The 26,883-nt window shown below is 32.9% G+C and overlaps 4 protein-coding genes and 1 pseudogene across 4 annotated transcripts; 2 read left to right on the plus strand and 3 right to left on the minus strand.

Annotated features, from left to right (window-relative positions):
- Positions 1 to 1,630: 1,630 nt before the first annotated feature.
- On the plus strand, positions 1,631 to 2,199 carry LOC114386822 (annotated as a pseudogene).
- Positions 2,200 to 4,807: 2,608 nt separating this feature from the next.
- LOC114387385 (transcription factor ILR3-like) lies at positions 4,808 to 8,091 on the minus strand. Its single transcript, XM_028347565.1, has 5 exons — positions 7,838 to 8,091; positions 7,402 to 7,464; positions 6,147 to 6,209; positions 5,870 to 6,032; positions 4,808 to 5,302 (listed from the first exon to the last, which is right to left on the minus strand). The coding sequence occupies exons 1-5, from the start codon at positions 7,948 to 7,950 to the stop codon at positions 5,066 to 5,068; spliced, it is 639 nt and encodes a 212-aa protein (XP_028203366.1). The 5' UTR covers positions 7,951 to 8,091; the 3' UTR covers positions 4,808 to 5,065.
- Positions 8,092 to 9,018: 927 nt separating this feature from the next.
- LOC114388618 (thioredoxin-like protein CXXS1) lies at positions 9,019 to 11,772 on the minus strand. Its single transcript, XM_028349196.1, has 3 exons — positions 11,498 to 11,772; positions 11,142 to 11,264; positions 9,019 to 9,560 (listed from the first exon to the last, which is right to left on the minus strand). The coding sequence occupies exons 1-3, from the start codon at positions 11,594 to 11,596 to the stop codon at positions 9,408 to 9,410; spliced, it is 375 nt and encodes a 124-aa protein (XP_028204997.1). The 5' UTR covers positions 11,597 to 11,772; the 3' UTR covers positions 9,019 to 9,407.
- A 1,626-nt stretch (positions 11,773 to 13,398) lies between these two features.
- On the minus strand, positions 13,399 to 19,959 carry LOC114386427 (kinesin-like protein KIN-14C). Its single transcript, XM_028346433.1, has 17 exons — positions 19,751 to 19,959; positions 19,430 to 19,666; positions 19,197 to 19,341; positions 18,593 to 18,702; positions 18,381 to 18,500; positions 18,018 to 18,221; positions 17,397 to 17,606; positions 17,215 to 17,289; positions 16,779 to 16,925; positions 16,536 to 16,671; positions 16,319 to 16,428; positions 14,993 to 15,154; positions 14,678 to 14,907; positions 14,357 to 14,438; positions 14,168 to 14,272; positions 13,983 to 14,087; positions 13,399 to 13,876 (listed from the first exon to the last, which is right to left on the minus strand). Exons 1-17 carry the CDS (start codon positions 19,793 to 19,795, stop codon positions 13,697 to 13,699), a joined length of 2,403 nt encoding a protein of 800 aa, XP_028202234.1. The 5' UTR covers positions 19,796 to 19,959; the 3' UTR covers positions 13,399 to 13,696.
- A 3,194-nt stretch (positions 19,960 to 23,153) lies between these two features.
- LOC114388251 (STOREKEEPER protein-like) lies at positions 23,154 to 24,843 on the plus strand. Its single transcript, XM_028348655.1, has one exon. The coding sequence runs from the start codon at positions 23,215 to 23,217 to the stop codon at positions 24,526 to 24,528; it is 1,314 nt and encodes a 437-aa protein (XP_028204456.1). The 5' UTR covers positions 23,154 to 23,214; the 3' UTR covers positions 24,529 to 24,843.
- Positions 24,844 to 26,883: the final 2,040 nt, after the last annotated feature.

The raw sequence follows: 26,883 nt of genomic DNA on the forward strand, positions 1-26,883 counted from the left end.
CTAATCAAGTTATTGTGTAATACATGATGTTCTTGAGGATTGAAATATGCCTTACCATAAAATCTATGGGTGACAAATAGTTTTAAATATAGTTTTAAGTAGAAATCACATCTATCTTTTATAGAAGATAATCATATTCAGAGTTGAAAATAACTAATATGAGCAGAAAAAAATTTCTCTTACAATATTTAAACCAATTAAATATTCAGGATTGAACTTTTGAAACCACTTGTTGAACTTTAAAAAATCTTGTGTTGGATAACCCGCACCCTTGATAATTTTGAAACCAATTAAATATTTCAGGATTAATCAAATACATTTGTATTCCAAATAACAAATGAATCAAACTGAATCAAATACATTTGTAAAATAATCGATGATTAGGATTTGTCATCTGAATCCTTTATACCAGTTTTAAGTAATTAAATTAAGTTTTTATGAGATAAATGTATTTGCTTTATTTTCCCTTTAGTTATTTGGAACCCTTTATTTTTTTTTTCATTTTTTCTATTTGATTCACTTTATTCTTTAAATTTAATTATTTATCATTATTTTAGTTCTTAAAAGTATGTTAATATTGTCACTTAAATTACACAACTTTATGAATTTTGGATTAAAATAATTAACAAATAATAATTTTAGGAATTTTTTGTTATTTTATTACTTTTAAACATTAAATTGGTCGTATCTCTCAAACTTTTAAAATGGAATTGCTCACTTATTCAATTTGTTCAAATATTAAAATCTCACTGTTAATTCATGTAAGCCTCTATTATTAAATAATAAAAGTTATATTATATGAACAAAATGTATCAAATTAAGGACTCCTCTCTGCCAAAAACATCTAATTTAATTAATTGAGTAAGAATAAGTGAATTGTTGTAAATTTCTTGATACGTTTTTAATTTTCACGAATAAAAAAAATTAACAACTCGTGTAACAATAATGCATGTCCTCATGCAGTTGATGTATATATATGTGGAGTTTGCACTTTAACTCGATCATCACCAATTACCAAAGCGCAATCTGCTATATATTTACCTAACTTATACAGTGAATAAATCCACTCCTGACCACCTGTGTGATAACGAAAAATTATCAAATAACCTTTCATCATCACCACTTTCTTTTGGTGAATTTCTTAGACCACCACTTGGTACATAGTTTTAACCAATTTTTAAGATGCATATAACAGTGAAGATTTCCAATTGCATTGGTTGTGTCACAGTTTTCGTTTTTCATTACAAAATAAACAAATTGGATAAAGACGCATACCAAAAAAGTTCGATTTGAATTTTCGCAGGCGCTCCACTAGCTATTTGGCTAGAACATCACCTACGCCTGTAATTTGAAATATTCAGAGCCAAAGTAAGTTGTTTAATTAAAATTAATTATTTGTGTCATTGTGGCTGCTCATCGTTTTATTAGTGGTTTTTCAATTACTACTTATACACATGCTAAAATAGTGGTGATTTTTAAAAATATTAACGACTTTTACAATTTACAACAACAAAAGAAAAGGTCATCTCACTTAAGTTTCCGTCAAAGATGATTGTCCGTACTTGGGATATATCTCACACCAGCTTCCATTCCATGCATGTTAAAAAATCCCTCCTCAGAAGAGCTTCCCAGCTTATTCATCAAATCAAACAAAAACAATTCCCCTTTTAAGCAACAAATTAGTGAATATAATGGGGTTGTTGTGCATTAAGTTATCGTTTTGTGTAATGTGTGTGTTGGGGTTGGTGATTGTGGGTGATGCTCAAGATTCAGCATGTGGATGCACACAACGCTGCACGATCAGAGGTGGGTGTTCCAGATTTGGCTTGGGATGACTCGGTTGCTGCTTATGCAGAGAACTATGCTAATCAACGTAAAGGTGACTGTGCACTGATTCACTCTGGTGGTGAATACGGGGAGAATATTGCAATGAGCACTGGTGAACTAAGTGGCACAGATGCAGTGAAAATGTGGGTTGATGAGAAAGCCAACTATGACCACGATTCCAACTCCTGTGTTGGAGGAGAGTGCCTGCACTACACTCAGGTCGTTTGGAGAGACTCAGTGCGTCTTGGATGTGCCAAAGTAACATGTGATAATGGAGGCACTTTCATCACTTGCAACTATGACCCCCCTGGCAACTTTGTTGGTGAAATACCCTACTAAGTTGTTTCAGTGTATTTCGGACTGCTTATGTATTATGAGTGAATAACATGCAACGTTATAATAACACCATGAATTTAGGTGATCGTACACTTCAAATTCATGTGCATGTAATAATATTACTTCTCAATGTATTGATCGAATAATACTTAATAAAAATAAAAGCATGTCCTTGTGTGTTTTTATTGGGACCCTGTTCATAGCTCCTATTTTAATTTTTTTTATATATATTGAGAAAATGATCTAATTAAAGATCATTCATAACACCTACTAGGAATGTTAAAATTGATTCAACTCAACTCATTAATATACTTAACCTACTAAAATGAGTTGAGTTGAGTTAATTATCCTTCAAATCAAATCATATAGTCTAACTTGCATAATCTATCAACTCAATAGATTGGATTGAATTGGATTGACCCATCAAATTGAATTTTGTAGTTGTTAAATATTTTTTGACAAATGTTAATGAATGCCTTTAGAGTAATTAAGAAAATAAACAGGAAAAGTATTTTATTCATGTGGGAAAAAAATGTGAGTTATTGGTCTTATTGGTCTTGGTTAGAAGAGAATAGCTTTCATTTTGTGCACAAAAGGCAATGTATTGGTGGCACTGTGGGAGCTTATTGGTCTTGGTTATACCATATTAACATCTTCTGTGAGTTAATATTTGGTAACCAAGTGCCTACAGCTATCTTTGTAAATGGCCTCTTGGCACCCTACATGCCTTCATATATTTATAAATAATTCATTTTTCTGATTAAAAAAATAATTTTTAAATATGTTTTTATATAATTTTCAATAAAAAAAAATCCTTTTCAATTTATTAATCAAGGTCTTAAGAGCATTGCATAGCAAGATCCATAATTTTTTGTTGGACATATTATTTTGTAAACTATTCGCCGTTCAAATTATACATTTTATAACTATTTTTTACATGAGGTATAAGATAAATTGTAAAAAAAAATTAAATACAACTTTGGTCCTTCTATTTTGTCAAATTAAATATGTAATTTTAGTCTTTTTATTTCAAAATAGATATATTTATTCATGAGTTCCCATCTCAATTTGTAAATATTTCCCTATCCTAACTTCATGAATTAAGATATAAACTTTTCTTTTATAAAAATGTCACTTAACATGTTTAAATATGTATTTACACTCTAAAAATACTAAATGTGAGTCACAATTGAATAATATACCAAATAAATATGCTAAAAAAGAATTAATATACTAGATGTTTAATATGTAATTTTGGTTTTATATTTCATTTAAAAATAGAGATATTTGGTTTCTCTAATTTAGAAAATCTATAATTTTAGTCTAATTTTTAATTTTGTTTATGTTTTATTTCTTTTATTTTTGTCCAATTGAACTCTAGATCAAAGGTATCATTAACAAATGATTTAATTAATTATAATGTAAGATATGTAAGAAATAAATGAATGCAAGTTGAGGATTGATCCAAATACTGGATTCTGTGATTTCTGTCATCGGTTCAAGTACCTCTTGCTGTGGTTTTCTCTGCTTGGATTGTATTTAGAAAAGAAAGCCTTAGAGACCTAACTCTTATTGCAGAGGTTCTTAAACGCTATATATAGATTGAAAAGTATTTTTTTTACACTAAATGTTCAGTGTTATCTATACCCTCTTTCAATCTGCCTACAGCTACCTGATATGCAGGTGCCTGGTCTGCCCAGAAGTATACCATCAAATAAGCTTATTTTTCCATTGATGGCACTACTAGCAGGGATGTTGGGTGGTGTCTTTGGAATTGGAGGTGGAATATTGATTAGTCCACTTCTTCTTCGGATTGGAGTAACTCCCGAGATAAGTTCTGCTATCATAGGCTTTATTAAATGTGTCTATACTAAGCATTAGTGCGATCTATAATGAATCTTATTGTAGATTAAAGTGGCAAGTAAACTAGTTATTGGTATGTACTAAGCAATTTTTATTTATTTTTGTTCGTGTATAGGTAACAGCAGCAACATGTTCTTTCATGCTTCTCTTTTCTGCTACCATGTCAGCATTGCAATATCTATTGTCGGGAATGGAACATGAACTGCCCTCATCTTGGCAATAATGTATTTTGTTGCATCACTTCTCGGGGCGTTAGTAGTACAGAGAGCAATTCGGAAGCATGGAAGAGCCTCTATAATAGTTTTCTCGGTTAGCATAGTGATGTTTGCAAGTATTGTTCTAATGACTATCTTTGGAGCCATGAAGTTTTGGGCAGATTATCAATCAGGGGAACAAATGGGCTTCAAACCACCCTGTTAGAAACAATTCCTGTTTGATACTACTTATGGTTAGGATGTGGTTACAGAGTTAGATGTTTCTGTTTAAATTAGTTATGAGAGTTAGTTTGGATCCTTGCATAATTACTGCTTTTTGTATTGTAATTGAACACTTTTTCATACTCAGATCAGTCGAATGGATAATTTCTCTCCCAAATTCTCTCTATTCATATCTCTCTAGTTCTTTCCATTAATAGAACTAACAAGCAAATTGCAGAGGTCATCAACGGACGAACATCCAAATGGGAGAATCCCAGCAAAGTATTTGATGTTCAACAGCATTTGTTACCAAAAGTATCAAAAAGCAAAATCAATTTTTTCACAAACACTTGGACAAGAAAATAAAAGTAGAATAAATTAAATTTATTTCACAAGTTAAAATCTAACTCATGCACTTCTACTTATAGACAATTTAGATGATAGAACTTTTATATTAGAGCCTATAAAGAAGTTTATTCAAACTTAGCCTATAACCGGAAGTTAAATAGTTATCAAAAAGCTGCCTCAACAATAAGATTTCTTTTTTCACATTTCACAAAAGCAAAAAATAAAAAGATAAATTCTCTTTCTCCATTGGACCAAAACACAGAGCCTTTGGCAAGTTATGCTACTGGGGGCCTGAGAACATGGTCCTGAGAGGTATCAACAGCAGCAGGTGATAAAAACTGCCACATGGCAACTCCTGGGTAGCCCATGAATGGCACCAGCTTGCTGCCAACAACTTGTCCTGCTGCAGCCAGAAAGCTAGGTTGTGAACTCAAAGCTTTAACCTTCTGCTCAAGGTTTTCTTTCTCTACTTTTAGTCGCTGCTTCTCATCGCGAAGCTCATTTTTCTCATCCTATACAAACACCAAAAAAAAATATAAAAAATTGAGATCATAGGATAAGGTTAACCATCATGTGTGTAATAAACAAGAATGCTCACAACATACTCTTTAATATATTTTTTATTATTGATTAAATTTTATTTGAAAATTATAAAATCACGTTAAAATTCATTAAATAAGAAATATAAACTAATTCCTTTGTCCCATTATAATTACCGTGTAAGAGAAAAAAAAATTTAAAATAATTATTATTTTAATTTTTCAATATAACATTAATTAATTTTTTTTCATTTATATTTCTTATAATATTAATGATATACAACCAAATTAATAAATGAGTTAATGATGATATAAGATTAATTTTATAAAATTATTATTTATTTTTATTTTTTGTGTAAAATAATCTAAGATGATTATTACTTTGAAACGAATGAATTCCAAGGAGTTTCAATCAATTTAAGCTAATAATAATAATGTATACATGAAAGAATGTGATAGACTAGGTCGCTAGCATTTTTGACTAAGTAAATGTGCATATATAGCAGGTACCACTTTATAGAGTTACATAAGCTTACACACCTTCAATGCATTGATTTTCTCTTGTAGATTCTCAGTGGACTCCCTCAGCTTTTGAGCTTCCTCTCGTAACTGAGAAACAACTCGAACTGCATCACTTAATATAACAGCCTTGTCCATTTTGAGAGGCTTTCTAGGGTCCAAGATAGACCCCAGTTCCATAAACCTTTAAAACAATGTTTAGAACAAGTCACGTGAGAGAGAGCTAGTAGATTAGATCAAAAACAGAGAAAAGAAAAAGATAGATACAAAGAGGATAAATGAAATAGAGTAGAGATGCCTGTCATTAAGTCGATCCCTTCGCATTTTCTCTCTACATGCTTTAGAATCAGATGGCCTCAAACTGTAATAGGATTTTATAAACAAACTAATGAGTGATATATAGAAGAAACAAAGAAGGCTCTATAATGCACAAAAGATAGATAGATAAACAGATACAACAATTGCTTGGTTGAAAATTACAGAAGTACTTTTACGAAATCCAATACAAAATTGTGTGTTTCAATGCATGAATTGAGAAGAAAAATATTTGTTACTTCTAAAGTAAAAGTATTTTTGAGCTCTTCTAACTTTCAGACAGAACCGTTCAAAAACATTAAAAAAAAAACTTTTACAAGATATTTATATATTTTCGGTACCTAGAAAAATTACCAAATTACCTTTGCAAAGAATAGAACATGTCTTGTTCCCACGGTTTTTATTTTTTTTGCAATTCCAGAAGTCTTATTATTCTTTAATTTATTCTTATCAAACAAAACGTATATAAATAAAATGATTTAATCGTTAGATAATCAGGATGATATATTTTCTTAATATATTTTTGTTTTGTTTATATTTTCAAATTTTATTTAAAATTTAAAATATTCATATAATAATACATGAAAAACTTTTTAGTAACTATATATAGGATTTCATAAATGTTCACTGTGCTAAACATTTAAAAAGAAAGATCTACATATTATAAAAAAAAATTAATAATCAAGTGTTAAAATATTTCACTTTTTTTTCTGAGGTTAACACGTAATATTGCAAACATTTAGATAAAAAAATACCATAGATTTCTTTTTCCGATTATGCATTCTAATCATTTCTTAAATTAAATGTTCCAATAAAAACTTTAGATTTTAACCTCTAGGATATATTTTCCATACCAAACGAAAGTAAAAGCGGTTACATATGTCTATTAGGTTTGGTTTTCAAAAGCAACGCATCTTTTAAAATTAAGCATATAAAAACAGAAAACTCCTATATATGTTTTGACTAAAACCTTAGGTTATGACTTAATGCAATTCCATGAACATGCCCAAATGGCTGAGAATAGGGTCTAGCTTTTTTTGCTGATAACAGGGTCGAGCTAAAAGCATAAAACAAAACCCAAAGAAGAAATGTTGCATGCAATAACCAAACAAGGTTTGTTTCGAAACTTAACGTAAGCGAACAAATTTTTCAAATGAAAAGATGAAATGAAATAAGAGCAAAGGCAAAAGAATTATTTAAACAAAAGTATCTAACAACTCTTAGCAGTAGTAGTTTACCGTTTTCTTGACCTGTTTTCCTTGAGACCATCCAAAATTCCAAATGAGTCATCTAGCTCCACACTGGACAAATGACCATGAAAAAAAGCACAGTTATGTTTCAGGGGGGGACTATTATATAATTTTTTTCAAATCAAAATAAAAAAAAAACAAGTAAAAACATAATTAGTTGTCATCTACATTATGTATTGTATGCATGAAAATTTAGAATAATCATCACGGGGAGAAAATTTAGAATGCACTTAACTTATGAGTAAAGGAAAATGTGAATTGTGAGAAGCAAATTTATCTAAAAACAGAGAGAAAGGCAAAGAAAAGCAGGAAGACATGAGTAGAAACGTAAGTACAAGGTTGTTACTTCCCAAAACAGTGCTATAATGATAATGTAGCTAGTTTGTAGAGAAGAGAAGCATAAGTGTTTGAAGTATGGAGTAACCTGAGTGTAGGAGGAGGAGAGGAGGAAGACCAAGAGAAATTAGGTGGTTCAAGGGTGGTGAGAGGAATGTTGTCTAGATAATCATAATCCAACACCCAATTACTATTACTCATCTCCGGCCAAAAGGGTATGCTGGAGTTAGGGACAAAGATATGAATATGATGATATGGAGAGAAAAATATATGGATCAAAGTGAGAGTTTGGTGTGTTTGATACGAAAGACTCACAGTGCGACATCAATACCCATCCAACTATCACTCCTCGCCACAAACTCACTTTCTCTTATTTTATATTTGTCTCAAAACATATGTATTGTCGGAGGGTATCTTTAAACCATATATTTTTTTTTATAAAGTATTGAATAAAAAATGAATAGATTAATCTAATTACAATTTTTAAAAAAATATATGCATCCATTTATAAATTATCAAATATTTAATAAAGTAATAAAATAATAAATCTTTTTTAAGAAAATTCCTCTTTCAATTTCTTCAAGTTAGTCGTAAGGTTGATATTGATAAAATTCTATTAGCATTTTTTTAAAATGTTCTATTATCAATAAATATAAAAAAAATTATAACTATTCAATCATGCCATTTTTTTAATAATTCTTGTTAATATTTTATAAAGTGAGTATTAAATAAAAAATGAATATATTTAATGTTTTATAAACATAAATGCACATAGTTTTTTTATCTAATAAATATATTTTTTAAACCAATATATATACTGGGCCTCCATTATTACATGCCCTCGCCTTCCAGTTCCAGAGGCCCAATCATACCCCATATAAACTCTCAACAAAGGAATTTTCATCAAGAATTTAACACTCCCTTCTTAAACATAAAATTTGAACTGCAAACCACAATAACCAAATCCTTTATTGTCAGCTCCCCCAAACAAGAAAAGAAAAGGAGGAAATTTTCAGTTATAAATTAGTTTAATATAGTAATTACTACTAGTATAATGTAATTCAAGTAATGACTCAAAATAACTGTATAGTTTTATAATCATTTGTTTTGAGCTGAATATCACCAAACATGAATATCTACTAACATCAAATTCATATCACCATTAAAACTGTTTTCACCGGTGGACAAAATAATCAACCATCTCATTCCTCATTAATAGCAGCAAACATGCTCATTCTCCACCTGTTAATTTTGCAAGAAATTGGTCCATTGGCAAACCAGTTCATACATTAAACTCAACTGATTGAGACATATCTTGAAAATATACATATATATTTCATTCGCAAAAGAACCAATATAAAGACAGCAGGACATAACCCTTGAATTCACAACTTGCAGGGAAAGAGCACCATAAATCCACAACAACCAAAACTACGAAATGTAAAATTTTGGCTGATACAAAAACTGCGGATATTAATCAGTAACCAAAGCATTGCGCTTATCAAATTTGGAAATTACACTTGAACTGATATTCAACAACATACAACATCACAAAAAGCTTTGACTCAGATGCCATAGTGCAGTGCAGGACCACAAGCACATATCTTGCAACTTGCAACTTGCAACTTGCAACAGTAGAATATCATACAGATGCTTAACTATGCCAGTGAGACACGAGTGGACTCAGCAACCCCATCTATCCTTTTCTTTATCTCTTCTGGATTGGCACCAACCACCTTGTCCACCGCAGCACCGTCCTTCAGCAGCAAAAATGTTGGCATTGCCTTTACATCCATTTTGGTGGCTACCTCCTAACCTCCCAAAAATAATCCAATATAAATTGTCGTCATCAATTGATAACAAACCATTAGAGAAAATCACCCAAGAATTAACTTTTTGTTTCAATGCTCCAAGCATGAATACAATATCTGGAAAGTACGCTATCTAATCAGTCAATTATGAATATGAGTAACATACATGTTGATCGGCAGAATATCTATGTATCTACATAGTTCTTTGTTGAGTAGCTAACACCAAGTGTGAAATTGTGCTTCAAATCCAAGTCAGTAATCAAGGGGTGCAAGTTGCTCTATTATTTTAAGGATTACAAAAACAAAAAGAGCATACAAGGTAGGTAGAATTCTACCTTTAGATCTTATGCACACAAAACTGAAATATATATTGCTCAATAACAAAAGCAATTGTTGAACCATATTACTGATCGACATAGCACTAGATAAACATTTTAGGATCATACTACATAGTTACAGTATTCAATAAACATTTGACAAGAGTCACAAAACAGACCATTTTCAGAAGTTCTACTAACCTTGAACACCTTCCTTTACTATTCTAATATCCTATTCCAACCAATGACTGTCCATTTAAAATACAACAGGTTTAAAAAAGAATCCCCGCCAAGAGAAAAATAAGGACAGTTTTATCAATGGAAATCCATGCATAAGTGGTCTAGAACACAAAACAGGACTTGGTTGCATATAGTAATTTATACATTACTAATAGAACAATAAATTAGATGTTAAATGCACAGTATATTATTACCAGATACTGACACCCATAAATGCACTTGCTTATTTCTTCTTTATTTTGGACCAGCAAGTTAGCAACATGTACCATTTAATGGGTCAATTCAATATGTGAATATCTAGCTCAGAGACAGTGTACCACTTGTTATTGCAGATATGGCTATTTTCTTTTGTAACATTTAGTAATTTTCAGAATGCACTGGGGGTGTTCCTCTGCTGTAGAGCTATTTTTTAAGGTGCGTCCATATAAAGGTTTAGCCATAAACAACTTTTGTTACAACTTTTGTCATCAAGAAGTGTAAAGGTCAATAAGATCTCTGTAGGCATAATTTTTGATAAAACATTATGGCATCATTTATGTCACTGACCCTACCCAGTGAAAATGGCTAGGATGTGGTAGTTGTAGTGCAATTTTTGCAGCATTTCTTTAGTGAGTGTGGTTGAAGAGGAATGCTCATAAATACAACAATTCATGCTGAAATCAGGAAGAAAAAAAATCTAAATATTAATCTCAAAAGCGACGACACCCCACATCCTGCACATTCACACAAGCAGAAAGGGGACATATAAGAAAGAGAAAGTAGTAATAAACTAAAGAGATCTCATATTCATACAACAAAATTCCACCAATAACTTATTCAACATCCCTCTTTCTTTCTATCTCTTGCCATCACACCTCTCATCTTATACCACATCACTCTCTATTCTCTTCCTATCCATCTCTTGTTGTACACTTTTGTTGTATAAATATAGATTTTCATAAAACTAATGATGATGTATTCAAATACAAAACCAGCATTAGTGCATGAATTTACCAATCACGAGGTTTAAAAGGGAGGAAATTACCTTGACTTCATCAACATCAACAGTGAGAAACAGAACTTCCGGATAGCTTGAAGCCAGTTCTTCAAAAACAGGAGTCATAGCCACCGATGGCATGCACCATGAAGCAGTGAAGTGAACAACAACCTATATTGATCCATCCCACAAAATACATAAGCCATAAGTTAATATACTATATCCACAAGGAAGAACAAGAAGACAAATTAAAACAAACATTGAAAACCAAAAATACAAAATCAAAGTCAAAAATGGATTTTGTAAATAACTTGAAGCTTAAATGCCCCTTTTGCACACTCTTTCCAGACCAGGCTTGAAAAATATTAAAAGATCCAAACTTCGGCATAAAATGAGTGTCTTACAGGAGTATTCTGATTATAGGCTTGGTTGACGTGGAACTCCCATGACTGCAAACAATCAATCAACACCACCTTTGAATTGTTCTGCTCTGTGGCTTCCATTCTCTCACCCAACTCCTAATTGATGAATTGACTCTGCCCCAAAAGAAGGGAACTTTGCAGCTTCTTATATTCTGTTGAAGGCTGTCTTAATCTGGATAAATAAGGGTGATTTAGATAAGAGCAGACTTCATATTTTAATAATTTCTCTTCAATGGATTAGGAAGACCCACCACACCAAGTAACCACACCAAGTACCCTTCTCATACAACTTCATTTACAAGCTAACAAGTATCTTCTTTTGCTGCAAAACAAAGTAATAATAGTAAAGTTAAATTCAAACTAGGATTGTATCATATAGTACTAGTAAAAATATAAAGAAATTAAATCGTTTTTTATTTAACAATGTATGTATCCTTTACCAAAAAAAAAAACTTATTGAAGTAATTACAGCACAATGATAATAACTTCACCAAGTGAAAATTATATGCAAAATTCAAATTCAAAATCTAAATGTGCATATATCATTATTTTCGATATTAGAATCCTTGCTTAAGCTTATTTTTATTTAGGTACTGTTTAAAAAAATAATGAAAACAGCTTATTGTTCTCATAAGTTTTTTTAATTTATTTTAATAATTTCTTATATGATTTACAAAAATTATTTTGTAAATTTATTACAATAAATTTATAAAATAAATGTTTATCTGATATGAATTTATCAAATAAACTCTTAATAAGTTTTTCATCAAACAATTTTAATACTTTAAACATATTCAAACTAGAAAAGCAAAAAAAAAAAAAAAATCAGGCATGTATCATTGTTTTTTCTTTTTTTTCTAGAAAAAAAATGTAGTAACTTTTTTATTTGTATGCAAGGTATCTCAATAGAAAATTAGATACTGACATGTATTTAAAAAATGGAACTTCTTAATAAACACTATTTTATTCACATAATTTTTCATGATATTAGGATAAAATATTTATTAATTTTATTAATAATTAATTTTTGTCGAATAACGGATAACTTTTAATAAAATTCTTTCTTTTTAATCATATTTTTTTATCTATAACACTCAAATTTTTTTCACATACTTTAGAAATCAAATTCCTAATTAGATAGTTAAATAACATATTTATCAATCAATTATATCAAATCTAAAATTCATAAGTACGGGGGCTTGTCCCTATGGCAAGTATCTCCTACTGTGTAATAAGTAACTGAATTTCTAGGGAACAAGAGCATAAAAGTACACCATAAACAAGATTCATGGTAATGACTAATGAGCTGTGTTTTGTATAAAAGCAATCAAAGAGATTAAAGAAATAGATTTGGGGAATCTGAATTATGTAGAGAATTATATCAATAATTCATCATTGACCACCAACCATCAAACTATGGGTCCTCACTCCTCAGCTGTGTTGGGTTCAATGGGCGCCCGCTGACTCGAGAAGCTTCTCCAATAAACGTTATCTGAATAAAGAAAATACTTTTTTAGCACGGATATCTCCCCAAAAATCGATTCTATTTTACCCAGAATTATCATAAAATGATAGATTTAGCTCCCTTAGAGCATGTTTAAGTAATTTTTTCTAGAAACATTTGAAAAAAAAAAACTTTTTCTATTTTTCATAAACTAAAATTAGCTTCTACATAAATTAATTTGTAGGCACTCTTGTATTAATCTCTTAAAAAAATATTTTTAACCTACATATAAACTAATTTTAACTTAAATAAATTATTAGTTTTTTATTTACTTTCCTAAACTCTTAATAAAAAATTATACACAATAAAAAAATAGTTTCCCACATGTCTCATTAAATCAACATTTGTTATGAACCAGAAACTCGTCCGTAAAGAGCTGTTGAAGACCCCAAAATAATGTGACACCCGGGGTGAAGTTGCAAGAATAATCAAATGGTTAAGTTTTACATAGAAATTACAATCAACAAGCTGTTTCAATAAATTGAATATAACGATGTCACAACTAAATGATAGTTGCACCACTGAGGCTAAAGCCTAGCCCCTCCTACAATCAATTTATACAAGCTCAATTCTCTAAAAGTTAACAGTTACATGGGTCAAAGACAACACTTTTATCCCATCCAAAGCATTACAAATGACAGTTATTTTGGTTATGGATAATGAGTGTGGCCTCTCTTTTAGCCGTTGCTCAAACGAGAATCAAAGGACCGTGTGGATGTCTGACGCCGCGGAATACCAATCTCGCAGGCATTCACTCCAGCGGCAAATCGAAGAGAGCAAAGTGACTCTCCAGTTGAAGATGGATCAGGTGAGATGTTCACAAACATCAAAGTTTTGGAATCCCCACCAAGACATGGCTGCCACGGATACAACATAAGCAAATTACAAGTTTGGTTCATATAACTGAAGTAATGAAAATAAACAAATGGAAACGAAATGCAAATTTTGCATAGCTTTGCATACCTGGAGAAGGTATGTCAATTTTGAATTCCTAAAGGGTACATGCTCTTGTTTCTTTGCCAAAGCAAATATGACATCACTCAAAGAGGAGAGACTTTTGTTGATAGCCTGACAAAGATGTACATAGCAAAAATTTATTACCTGTTTATTAGTTAAAGTTAATAAAAAAAAACGAACCAAACAGACACCTGAGTTTCCTTCAACCGGTCCCCGGTTGCTCCACTCCTCGACAGTCTTTCACTTCCAGCCAAATCAATCAGGTTTAACACACCTTGCACTTGTTGGTCAGTGTTCTATGAACAAGAGAAAAGTACATCAGGAAATGGTGTCAAGATAAAAGAAACAGTAAATATACCAATGTATGAAAAATTCAGTACCTCATTAGTCCCAGATATACGCAAAGTAAAGACAAAGTGACTTCGTGACGACTGCTCATTCATGTGTGTTCTTCCTACAGACCTGGAACAAGATGGACACATTGAATCTGATAATATTAAAAGTCACATTTTCTAATGCAATCAGATACAATGCAATTTATTCTGAATTTAATTTAGTTGAAACAGGAACCGTATTGGTCATCTTAAATTCATTTGGAAGGTAAAGCACAAGTTTTTGCACAGTTGCAAACGCTCATTCAAGCATCTTCATGTCGGAACAGAAAAAGTAAAAGCATTTGCAGATTTCAAGCATGGCTTCACCTGCTTTGTGCTGCCTGTTGCAGAAGGGATGAAATCTCACTTGCACTAGAAACATTCCTTATAGTGAGGTCTGAAACATGTGTGTTTCCATTGGCATCGTGCATAATAGTGTATGGCTGCTTTCCAGAAACAGGAACACCGTTTTCTGTACGTGTTGAGTCAATACCACTTGACCGATTTGATGATAACAAATCTCTGATGGTCTCATTATATATTTCCAATACTGAAGCCTACAAATATTTAACAAAATTTGTCATTATTGTTTCCCCTTATCTATTTAATATTATGTAATCTCCTGAAAATAAGTATATTAACCTGCATTTTGAAGGTCCATCCTTGATCCTTCAAGGACTGACTAATCTCGAATATCTGTTCTAGAGAACGTGGTATCAACCCCTTCAGATCGGGGGCATCCGGCCTACCCATCATTGTATAGGTTTTGCCTGAGCCTGTCTGTCCATAAGCAAAGATACAGACCTGCCATAACAAACCATAAACCCTTTGTCAGGCCACGCATAGTTTATCTTGTCACAGAAATATAAGGAGAGGGGACTAACAATTGTCTATTATGGAGTATGGCGTACTATATTCTATTTTTGCGATGCATTTCATGAAGAAAAAATACTTTTTTTTCAAAAAACAAACCATAAGCCACCGAAACAGCAAGATATCAAACAAAATATGGTGAGATAGTCCAGAGTTCATATTAAATAGAAAAAAAAAAACCAAAAAAGAAAAATATAAGCTTAACTTCAAGGATAATAATTGTGCTTTCTGTTAAAATAAGGTCACAGTTGCCAGAGTTTATAAAATACAGAAACTGAGATAAAGACCAGCAGAACACAGAAGAAAGATATCGGCAACCAACACAATCAAATATCAATTCCCACAATGTGATGCAAAACCAACAATATTGTTCTTCGAAAAAGTACAATGCCACACCAAAAATAAACTGGAAATGAACCGAATAGTTTACACAATTTTGATTTTGCTATTAGGTAAAAAGTGCACATACGAAATTGTGTAAAACAATGTTTCCATAACCGATAGCAAGTAATTTTCTGTCCTACTATTATCATAAAGTTTCTATGCTTTATTTTTGCCTATTTTCTAAGTATTTGGCTCCTATCATAATGAACCAAGAGTAGGCATGGCAATGAAATTAGTATCCGTGGGTATCTGTCCAAACCTGTCCCGATTTTGATGGAAAATAGCCGAGTTGACCGGGTATGGGTTCGGGTTCGAGATTATCTGACTTTTTTAATCGAGGTTGGGGACGGGGATGTCATTACCCGTCTCATACCCATTCTCGTACCCGTCCCGATGAAATTATTAAAATTTTATTAATTATTTGTTAATTTTTTATAATATTTACATAATTTAAGATTTTTTTCTTGATTATTTTTGTAGACAAATGTGTCGTAAATACAAGTAATTAAAAATAAATGTGTAACAATCAATTTTTTTTAAATCAGATTTTGATACCCAACTGGTACGGGAATTGGAGTAATAAATTTTAACCCGTCGAGTACAACGAAGGTATATGTTGGGAAGTCGAGGTCGGGAATTGGGGGAGCCAATACCCATCCCCACCCCGCCCTGTTGCCATGTCTAACAAAGAGGAGGCAAATTAATAATCACCTTGTACCCATCAAGCGCACTTTGTACCAGCTGCGATATCTCAGTGAAAACATCTTGCTGAGAAGCCTCGTGATTAAATACCTTGTCAAATGTAAAAGGGTACTTCTGCCCTGTTTATCGTTAAAGGATGAAATTATTATATTTGCACAAGCACATAAACTACGTGAAACTATAGTAAGTAGAATTAAGGAAGGGGGGAAGAAGCTTGTGCCCTTACCGCTCTGTAGTAATTCAATACCCCGGCCAAGAGCTTCGGTTGACGTGGGATATGAAACAACCATATCTGTTCCAGGACCATCATCCGGTAGCAAAGGTCGGACACGGCAGAACACGCGAATATTTCCTTTTAGCTCCTACATAGATAAATAATTATCTGCTACTGAACTATTGTGCTAAACAACTGATATGGGGATAATGATTTAGGTAAGATTTTCAGCAAACAAAAAGAAAAAATATTTACCAGGATAGTGTTATGCAATTTTTTCCTTAACTTCTCCCCTTCAATTACTTGGAATTCTTTCTCTGCCAGTCGTTCCTGGAGTTCACGTATAATTCTTTTCTGATCTTCAAACACTGTTCTAGTTTCTGAAGCAGATAAATCAGCCATCTAACAAGATGAAAATAATAGTTTTAGATGTAGTTGACAAAATATGGACAAACTAGATACTAGAAAAAATCAGTAAACACTACTAACAAGAATAGACAACTATGAAATAAGTAGTAACTACTACCAGCAAAAAATCAACAAATATTTAGTCATTGATTGATTCCCCATTAAATTTTAATGAAGCATCTTACAAGGAACTTAGTTACAAAAAACAAACAACCATAGCCTTATCCCGCATTACTAGGAAAATAATTATAAAAAAAAACGTGCGCACACGCAGCCAACATACCTTTGACTTCTCCTTTTCAGCAATCAACTGCTGTTGCAGCATATTTATTTGGTCCCTTTGGGAAGAACATGTCCCCTATAAAAAAAAGCCACTATCTTTTATAAATCTAATGAACACATGTGTGCATAATTAGCAAAAGCATCATAATAACCAAAAGGAAGGGACAAAACAACGCCACAAACCTCAAGAGCATTTGTTTTAATTGTCAAGGTATCCAACTGCGCACATGATTTCCCTGTATATTCTTTGTATTTTTCTACTTCTCCAGTCAAAGTTTGTACTTGTAGCTGTTGGCGATCTCGATCATCTCTAATTTGTTTCAATTCTTCCCGAAGGAATTTGAGTTCATTTGTTAACATTTCTTTCTGCTTTGCAGCCTCATCCTGTGAAGCCTGAGAAGAAAAAGGTAAAAGCAACGGAACCAGTCAACACAAATAGGAGAGTTACTCAAAATGACAATATGGAGTCAATAGTAATACAAGCAAAATGCAAGTCCAAACTATTTGCACTTTACTGGTCTTCACAAAAAGTTTACTTAAGCCATGTCAAGTCAAAAAAAACTTATACAGGTTGAAATTTCAAGTGCACACATGAAGGAGGATGTCACTGCCATTACAATCCATAGAAGAACAACAAAGCAAAACCATAATACCAAGCTAAATCAATTACTCATTTCCCTTTCAATGCCTAAGGCAGCACTGGATGGAAAAAGGCATTTTCACTAGATTGGAAATATTATAAAATATTGAAATTGTCGGAAAATTTTCAAGCATTAAAATCAATAATCAAACAAAACAACTTACTTTAAGAGATGCCAACTGGTCCTGCAATGCCTTGTTGTGGCCTCTCACATTGCTAAGGTTCTCAACAATGGTTGCTTTCTCCATCTCCAGTCGTTTATGTGCCCCATTAGTTATTTCAAGATCCGACTGAAGGCGACTATTGTACTGTTGCAGACTCATATTATACTCTTGTGATCTTTTGTACAAATCCTCATTTGAAATGGCCTGCAAAACTCAGCAGATCCAAAAGTGGGATACAAAAGCTGGTAAGCAATAAACATAACACAGAATATACCAATCTACAATAATTCTTGGGTAACTTGGCTGCGGATTTCAATATTTAACAGATAACTGTAAATTGGTTTAATTATAACATAGAATTACCTTCTTCTCAGCAATTGATTTCTCTTCCCGAACTCTCTCAAGCTCAGTTGAAACAGAAGCTTGCATCTGCTCAGCTGCACTTCTGGCTTCCTGTTCTTTTCTATAACGAGCAATAGCTTCCTAGTTGTCAAATCATGAAAACCTATGTCATCAGGCAAAAGAAAACAACCACTGGGGACATCCATTCACAATATTGCAGCAAACAACCTTACCAATTTATCCGACTCTTCCTTTGCAATTCTCTCTTCTAAAGAGGAAATTGTCGCCCTCAAATTAGATATAGTCTCATCCAACTCTGCAATCTTAATCTTCATCTCATTCTCTGACAAAACACAAATGTGTGAATATATTTATTGAACAACTGTTACTTCGAGATTTAAGATGAATATTTGAAATTACAACTACACAAGCACTCTGGAATTTTAATGACTCAACAAAAAACAACAAAACTATTTCATGATTTTGCAGAGGAAAAATAATCTTGCTCTAGCTGAATAAATGAATGTGAACAACCATTATTTTCATTCAGTGATGTTGACGGCTTTTTCTACAATATAAAATCAATAAAAGCACTAGACACACTGAAGACAACCCTATTCACGGCAATCTAACTGCAACTGCCATAGTGTACAACAATGCATAGTAGCTAGGACTGCAGCCTTCTAAATACTATCTGCTAGATTGAAGCAACGGTAACATAACAGACGACACTATGTTCAATGCTAGATGCTGAAAACACAAATAAATCACACCAAAATAGAAAAGTAAGCAAGCATCTAAAAACATGGATATGAAGGTGTTTTCAATAAGACGGACCAATATCCAGACATTTCTTCTCAGCAGATTCTAGGTCAGTCTGAAGCTTCTCTTTCTCTTGGATATAGCCTTCTTCGACTCTCTTAAACCATCGAAGGCAGAGTTTAAGCCGTTTAATGAGATCACCCATCTGGTCCATTTTTTTCTGCAAATTAAACCACTCGCCCCAATAAGCTTCACAGACAACAAAAATCGATAATTAAATTGAGAATCAGATTCAGTTAACCAGAAACCTTATTATCATAGCGATTCTCCTTCGTGTTCATCTTCTCATTCAGCAACGCCTCTACTTCCTCTTTGGTGAAGTCAACGGTGCTGCACTCGGAGCCCTCGGCACTGGCACCATCATTATTAGCGTCTGCCTTTAGAGCACCCAAGGGAGCCCTGCCTCGGCCTCCCTGTCTCTCCATTCTCTCCGACCCAATCCTTCTACGCTTGTCGGAGAAAACTTCTTCAGTGGCCCCCTTTTTCTGAAATAAAACACCGTTAGTGATGCGAATCGAGTGCTACTCTCGTAGAATTAAAGCCTTAATGAAAGAGAGAAAGAAGCTTACATTGGAGAGGATGCGAGGAGGCCTGTTCTCGATGCGGGAAGCCATGTGAGGCTTCGGAGAAGGAATCGCTTCGATTGAAGCTGGTGGTGGTGTTAGGGTTTACGGACGGAAGAGCGTGATGAAATGAAATTTGAATTTCGATGGGCGGTTCAACAAAAATGCGCTCCTCGGTCCCGTTTTCCTCCTCAACTTAACTTGAACCGAGTTGAAATCCGATTCGGAAGTAGGGCCAAGTAGTTTATTAAATTATATATTTTGAATGTAACGGTCTTGTTGCACACACGTTCAGTCCCCAATAGAAAAATAATTTTCTTGTACTAGTAGGTTCTTAATTAATTACTAATTAAATTTATTTAAAAAATACATTTAACTTCACTTTTATCGGCAAGTTAACGTAATTATGTAATTTTAATTAGTGAAAAATAGTTATGCATTAACATAAAATATTTCATATGATCATTCAATTATAATTCATTATTTATAATAAATTTATTAATTTTTAAAATAATTTAAATAATAAGTTATGATTGGATGAGAGTGTAAGTCTATTTTATATTATGAAAGTATACACATTAAACTTAGTTAACTATTAGGTTTTAAATGTGTCAATTGTGTCATTATCGTAAATAAATGAGTTTAGTTAAAATGTTTAAATTGTATAAATTATGTCTTATGAGGTGGTAAATATCTAATTTTAATCTTTTGTTTAATTAACTAGCAATTCTTGATAATATATTAAATAATAGGAAATTGTGAATATACGTGTGTCCTTTTTTATTGTATAGTAACCCATTCCATAAAATTAGAGAAATAAAATCTATAAACTTCTTTGTTTTAAAAAGTTTAATTTAAAGATTTTTCAACCTAAAAATGATCTCTCTCACCTCTGTCAGCAGCATTAAGGCTGTTTGATTGCGCAAAAAATAAGAAAGAAAGGTTGGAAGAGCACGAAATTGAAAGGATATTAGGATTTACACATTTTGGTAAACTCTATGTTCATTTTTCCGCCAAACCGAGCGGATGAACAGGGAATTGTACTTGTATATTGCACTCGTGGGTGGATTGAAGGTACAAATTGGGTGGCTTTATTTTACCAATGTTTTATTTTATACCTTTTTATGATATAATAATGTTTTAATCTAATATTTTTTTATTTTCTTACTTACTAACTAACTTTATATTTGTCTCTTATTTTTTTATTTTTCGTCAATCAAATAATCTCATTTTCACTTTATAATTAATCTATTTTTCTATATTTTCTCATTTTTTATCCTCGCAACCAAACAAACCATGTTTAAGTTTTCAATCTTTTTCTCCTCCCTCATTTCTCACCCTAATATAAATATATATTATAAAATTTATAATTTTTTCTTGTAATTTCAAGTACATATTCAAGGGAATTAAATCAAATCAATATAATAAAATCACATATCAAATTATATAGATAAGATTCTTATAAATGAAATATACATTAAAATTTCCTTTTTATGTGTCAAAGTGGGATCAACTTGATTTGACCCACCAGAAATTCTCAAAGAATAAATTAATAAAAATCAACTCACTTTTTTTCTGTAATATTATAAATAATCAATCTAACTCAACCTATCATAAATTCATAGACTAAATAAGTTTACCTACCTAAAATAAAAGATAAAAAATACTGTAATTTTTATTTACAATACTTTTTTTAATAGACAAAACTAACTTTTTCTAAAGGTAGAAAACAGCAAAAAAGAAAAATTATTATATTACTACTACAAGGTAAGCCACGTTACACGGTGTCAATAGAATATAATCGTCATTAAAAGAATGCAATTTATGTTAGTACGGATGGTTCAATTTTGATTTTGTGATAAGTTTGTGAGATGGAAAAATACAATTATTCAATCATAAAACATTATGTATTTATTAATTTTTAAAATAATTATCTTAAAATAATTTAAATTATATTTACACAATAATGTAAACTTGTTTTACATTATAATTACATAACGAGTAAACTTAAAAAATAATTCTTTACTTTAAAATCATAACTTGCAAACAACACCTCAATCTCACATTCAATTATCAAAATTAAAATCATCAAAAGAGATAAATGTTTTATATATATTCATATTAACCTTCATTCCAAACTAAATACTGGAAAAAGCAACTGAAAACTACAAAGTTATAATTAATTCCTCTCACTCTCTTAGGAGTTGTATTTGGAGAGAAGAAATTAAAGTAAAAAAATAAAGGTATGAGACCCACCTAAAAATTTAATTTTTTTTTATCCTTTTCTCCTTATCTGATCTCAAACCAAACCAAGACTTAGTTTAGGCAGCATGTGTTGGTGTTGAGTTGATAAATGAAGGAACGGTTTTTTTCCCTCTTTAGTATATGCAAAGCTCTAACTCATGAAATAATTTGATGCATCATAGGATTCAATTCGGTGACCTGAGTTTTATCGATTCAAACCTGTAATGGGTCGAGTTGGACAAGAATGTAAATATTGTTGTCAATAAGATCTCAATTGCAGAAGAATTAATGATGGCTTCTTAACCACCATAAAATAACCATGAATGACGACTTTGTGAACATAGTCACAACTTCATTTGTAAAGAAACTTGTGACCGAGAAGCCATTAGTGGTGACTTCAAGATAATTGGTAAATCCAATAATCGTTATATCATCTCGTCTACGCCATTAAATATTTCAGTAAGACTTGATAATTGATAAGTCCACTGATCATTATAAACTTCTCCACCATAACCCACAGCTTGTATTGAAGCACCTTAGCTTGCATTAAAATTTAAATTTAAATTATTTAAAAATAAAGTTAAAGATTTGTTTTTTACAATGTACTCTTATGTTGCAAATTCGAATTCTCATGTTGAGTAAGAATATTTTTAATGATTTTTTTATAGATTTTTTTCCTTAAACAATAATGTTTTTAAAAGCTACTATCATTCTTATCGAGTCACGTGTATTACCTTAATATCATGCTTTGAGGGAAAAAATTATTGTTTGCTTCTTTCAAATATATTTTTCTAATTTAATTTGATTGAATACTTATTTCAAATTTTTCTTTAGGAACCATCTTGAGATCAAACCACTATTCTTTTATCTTTATGCATATACTTGATTTTTTTTTTAAGCGCTTATATATATCTTCCAATCTATTTTTATCTTTTTATTTGTAAATCAAATATCACAATTTTTTAAAAGAAATTATCAATAAGTAAATCAAATAAATTTAATAATTAAATATTTTTTGAAGATATAATTGAAATTTTGAAGGGGATAAAATAAAATTATCAACTTTTTTTTATCAATTATCTTCTTAATTTGTGATTAGGGGAGCTGAACCGTTGGCCTCTACTATATATATATATATATATATTCCCAAGGCTTCTGTCACTACCTAATAATCTCTTCTGAATGTGCTCGTTGTTTAGAAAACCCTAATCTGATTCAATTCCAGCATGGCTCAAAAACAAAAGCTGCGCCCTTCTCCTCTGGACGAGCCACCCACCGCTTCCTCTTCCGATTCCGAGGAAGAAGAGGAGCAACAACAACAACAACCATCCTCTCAGCAACACGAAGAAGAGGAAGAAGAAGTTTCCTCCGGAGAAGAAGAGGAAGCTTCCTCCGAAGAAGAGGAAGACGAAAATCTCCCCCCACCACCCATCTCCAAAAACCCTCCACCCCCTCCTCCCTCAAACCCTCAGCCCCAACCCACTTCCTCCGAATCCGAAACCGAATCGGGTTCCGAAACCGAATCAGAACCCCACCCCACTCCCGTTAAGGTCAAACCCCTAGCCTCCAAGCCCATGGACCAGGCCCAAAAGCCCAAAGCTCAACCCTCCCCGGCGCCGCCGCCGCCAAAATCGGCATCCAAGCGCCCCGCCGAGAACAACAACAACAACGCCCGTGTCGCCGACCCCAAACGCGCGAAGAAAAAAGCCACCGAATCTTCTTCTGCCGCCGCCATCTCCGACGACGAGATGGAGGAGGACGGGAAGAAGTCCGGCGATAACTCGAAGAAGTTTCAGAGACTGTGGAGCGAGGAGGACGAACTCGCCATTCTGAAGGGCGTGGTTGAGTTCACATCGAAAACAGGGCTGGACCCTCTTAAGTTCCCCAATGCCAACGCTTTCCACGATTTCATGAAGAAGTCGCTTCACGTGGAATTTTCCAGCAACCAGCTGAAGGAGAAGCTCCGAAGGCTCAAGAAGAAGTTTGAGACCCAGGCAGGAAAAGGGAAGAATGGAGATGCCCCTAAGTTTTCCAAACCGCACGATCAGAAATTCTTTGAATTGTCCAAAAAGGCTTGGGGAAGTGAGGATGGTGGTGTAGCCAATGGCTCCGTGGAGAAGCCCAAGTCCAATGGGAATGCTGCCAAGAGTCCGAATCCGAAGAAGAAGGAATCCGGTAGCAGGAATGTGGCTTCTGCTAAGAAACCGAAGCCTGAAACAAATCCGGAGCCGGCGCCGGTGCCGTCCTTGGAGTTTAAGGAGTCTGAAAGGATGGAGATTGATCAAAAGCCTGATGGTGGTGATGCATGTTTGTTTTTGAGCGAATTGGTTCGATACAAAGAGGGTGCCAATGTTTCTAGGCTGGATGAGGATGATGTGAAGAGGGGGTTGGAGTTGATTGAGGAATCAAAGAGGGCAGAGTTGAGGGGGAAGTGGAAGAAATTACATCATGCTGAGATGGAACTGTTTGCGAATCGCTCAGAACTGATTGGGGAGCAGACTAAGTTGATACTCGAGGCGCTTCGGTCATCCAATCATTAGGATTCTCAATTTTGTTTGGCGGCCTTTTCGGTACTCTGGGCCATATATTTTGTGATCTATCCTCTATGCATTGTAACCTTGTGGTTATGGTATAGTCTTTTAATTCAGTAGCAGTAGCAGTGTTTAGTTATTGACATTGTCAAAATATCTTGCTTCAGAAGTTCCTAGGAATTTTGTGACAAATGTTTCTCTATAATTTATAATTTATTTGGAATTGGAACTTTTGTGGTAGTATACCCTTTTGGGTTTTTATTCTACTTCACAAGTGATTGGTAGTAATATCTTACTTAGGTATCTAATTTATTAGTTAAATGATTTGTTGTCCTTCTTGTTATTTATTTTCTTTCGACCATTATGGTGATCATTGTTTCATTGTACATCAAGGAATTTTAGTTTGAAGGATTCATATTTTGGTTATTTTTGTGATTACATCCAATGATGTATGTGATATGGGAATTGGTGTGGTCACTGAGATGGTAGTTAATTTCCCCTATCATGAAGTCTGATCATTTCTAAATTACATTTGATGGCCAAGGAAAATCCTCATTTTGTGAGAATGCTTTGATCAATGTGAGAATCTTGTTATAGCAGCTGAGTATGGTATTTTTTAGTTGGTCATGTACAACATAAAATGCTAATATTAACAATCTTCAATTCAAAAGCTCTCAACCCAGGGAACCTGTACTAACATAAAAATTTTAATTTTCAATGGCTAGTGATGCTGGAGAGTCAGTCTCTAAACTGCTGAGTAAGGACTTTGCATCAACTCCATGCATCAATTTTGTTTCCTTAATAAGTGAGGTAGAGATGGGGTTGTTTCATGCTGACATTACATTCTTGGCTGTAAAATTCTTTAATATGATTTTAGAAGTTTGCATGAAGGACTTCTTCAGAACTGATATGGCTGCTTGAGTTTGGTTCCTGTGTGATTTTCCTCAGCACTTCATTGTTTCCAACTTCCCCTTCAAATTCAAGGATAAGGAAAGCAAGAATTCAAAATTGACACTCTTTTACCTCTTTAAACACAACTTTTTGTGTAGGCGTTTTAATAGGCTGCGTAAGGGGGTAATTTATGTATTGTTTTTTTTTTTTTTTGAATTCAATGTCTAAGTAGTCTCAGTTACTGGATGTAAATTTAGTACCTCTGGCTCTGGGTATGGCTGTTATGAGGTGTGGGCTGTTCATAAAGCCACTAAGGCTGGGCTAGTGATGAGGGTTTCAGATTGCTTGAAATGCTAAATTTAAATTTCATTGCCTCCCTTGTTCCAGAAGGATGTTGCAGGCTCTGATGGGAGAGCTACCGAAGGCTTAAGAGGGGGGGCGTGGTTATTGACCTCCATGATTGTGGCAACAATTTTTTTTTCTTTCTTGATGAGCCCTTTTACTGTCGAAACAAACCGTGCCCTCCTTTAAGTTCTTAGACTGAGTTAATGTAATCAAACAGCAAGGAATGATGCTCTCTAAATAACTCTAAAGAATGTTTTAAATTTATTAGTTATTATAATTCTAAAATAAGGAAATTTTTATAACTTTTAGATAAAGTATTCTATCTCTATCAGTCTTGTATAGTTGTATTCATCCTAATTTGAAATAGTATAAACTGTTCATGATCACAGCTCTCAAGTTTGCAGCTGCAAATCCTTAAGAGTTATGGTATTCACACATACTATCAAGCTCAGATTCCTTAGAGAACGAGTGATGATTCTGCTCCTATTTCTTTGGAGTATCTCTTATTAAGATTAAGATGAAATGTTCTATCTCTTTGTTGTCTGTCCTGCATTCATAATTTAAATATAGCAAAACAAAAACTGTTAATGACCGCAGTTTTTTTTTCCTGCTTTTTTGTTTCTCCTGTTCAATTGGTCATGCCTTTTCTTTCCATATATTTGTGATTGATACATGAGTTAATCATATTATGCCCTTTGTATATTTTATTCTTAATAATCCTATTTCACACACCAATTTTATTTTTGGCATACTTTATTTAATATTCCAGCTGGGTAAGTTATCAAAACAACTGCTAAAGTCATGCTCAAACGAAGTTCACATTAGAAGAATGTTTATCATTCCAGCTGGGTAAAGTTATCAATCACAATCAACATGTTCAAGGAATATTTGTTATTGTTCGATAGTATTAAGAATGTCTGTCATTGTTTGATGGTATTAAGGACCACTTTTATGGACATATTGCTTACACCTCCTCTATTATCGTGGCTTTGGGTCCAATATGGGACCACTTATCACTTAACTTCGATTATGAAATACTATCCAAAGCAAGCTATCTCTGCTAGCAAAGCCAAGACTCAACTAGCATCTTTGTTTAGATACCTATTTCTCACACGATTGATTTGGTGG

The sequence above is a fragment of the Glycine soja genome, chromosome 15 (genome assembly GCF_004193775.1).
Source record: "Glycine soja cultivar W05 chromosome 15, ASM419377v2, whole genome shotgun sequence".
In the NCBI taxonomy this organism is placed as follows: domain Eukaryota; kingdom Viridiplantae; phylum Streptophyta; class Magnoliopsida; order Fabales; family Fabaceae; genus Glycine; species Glycine soja.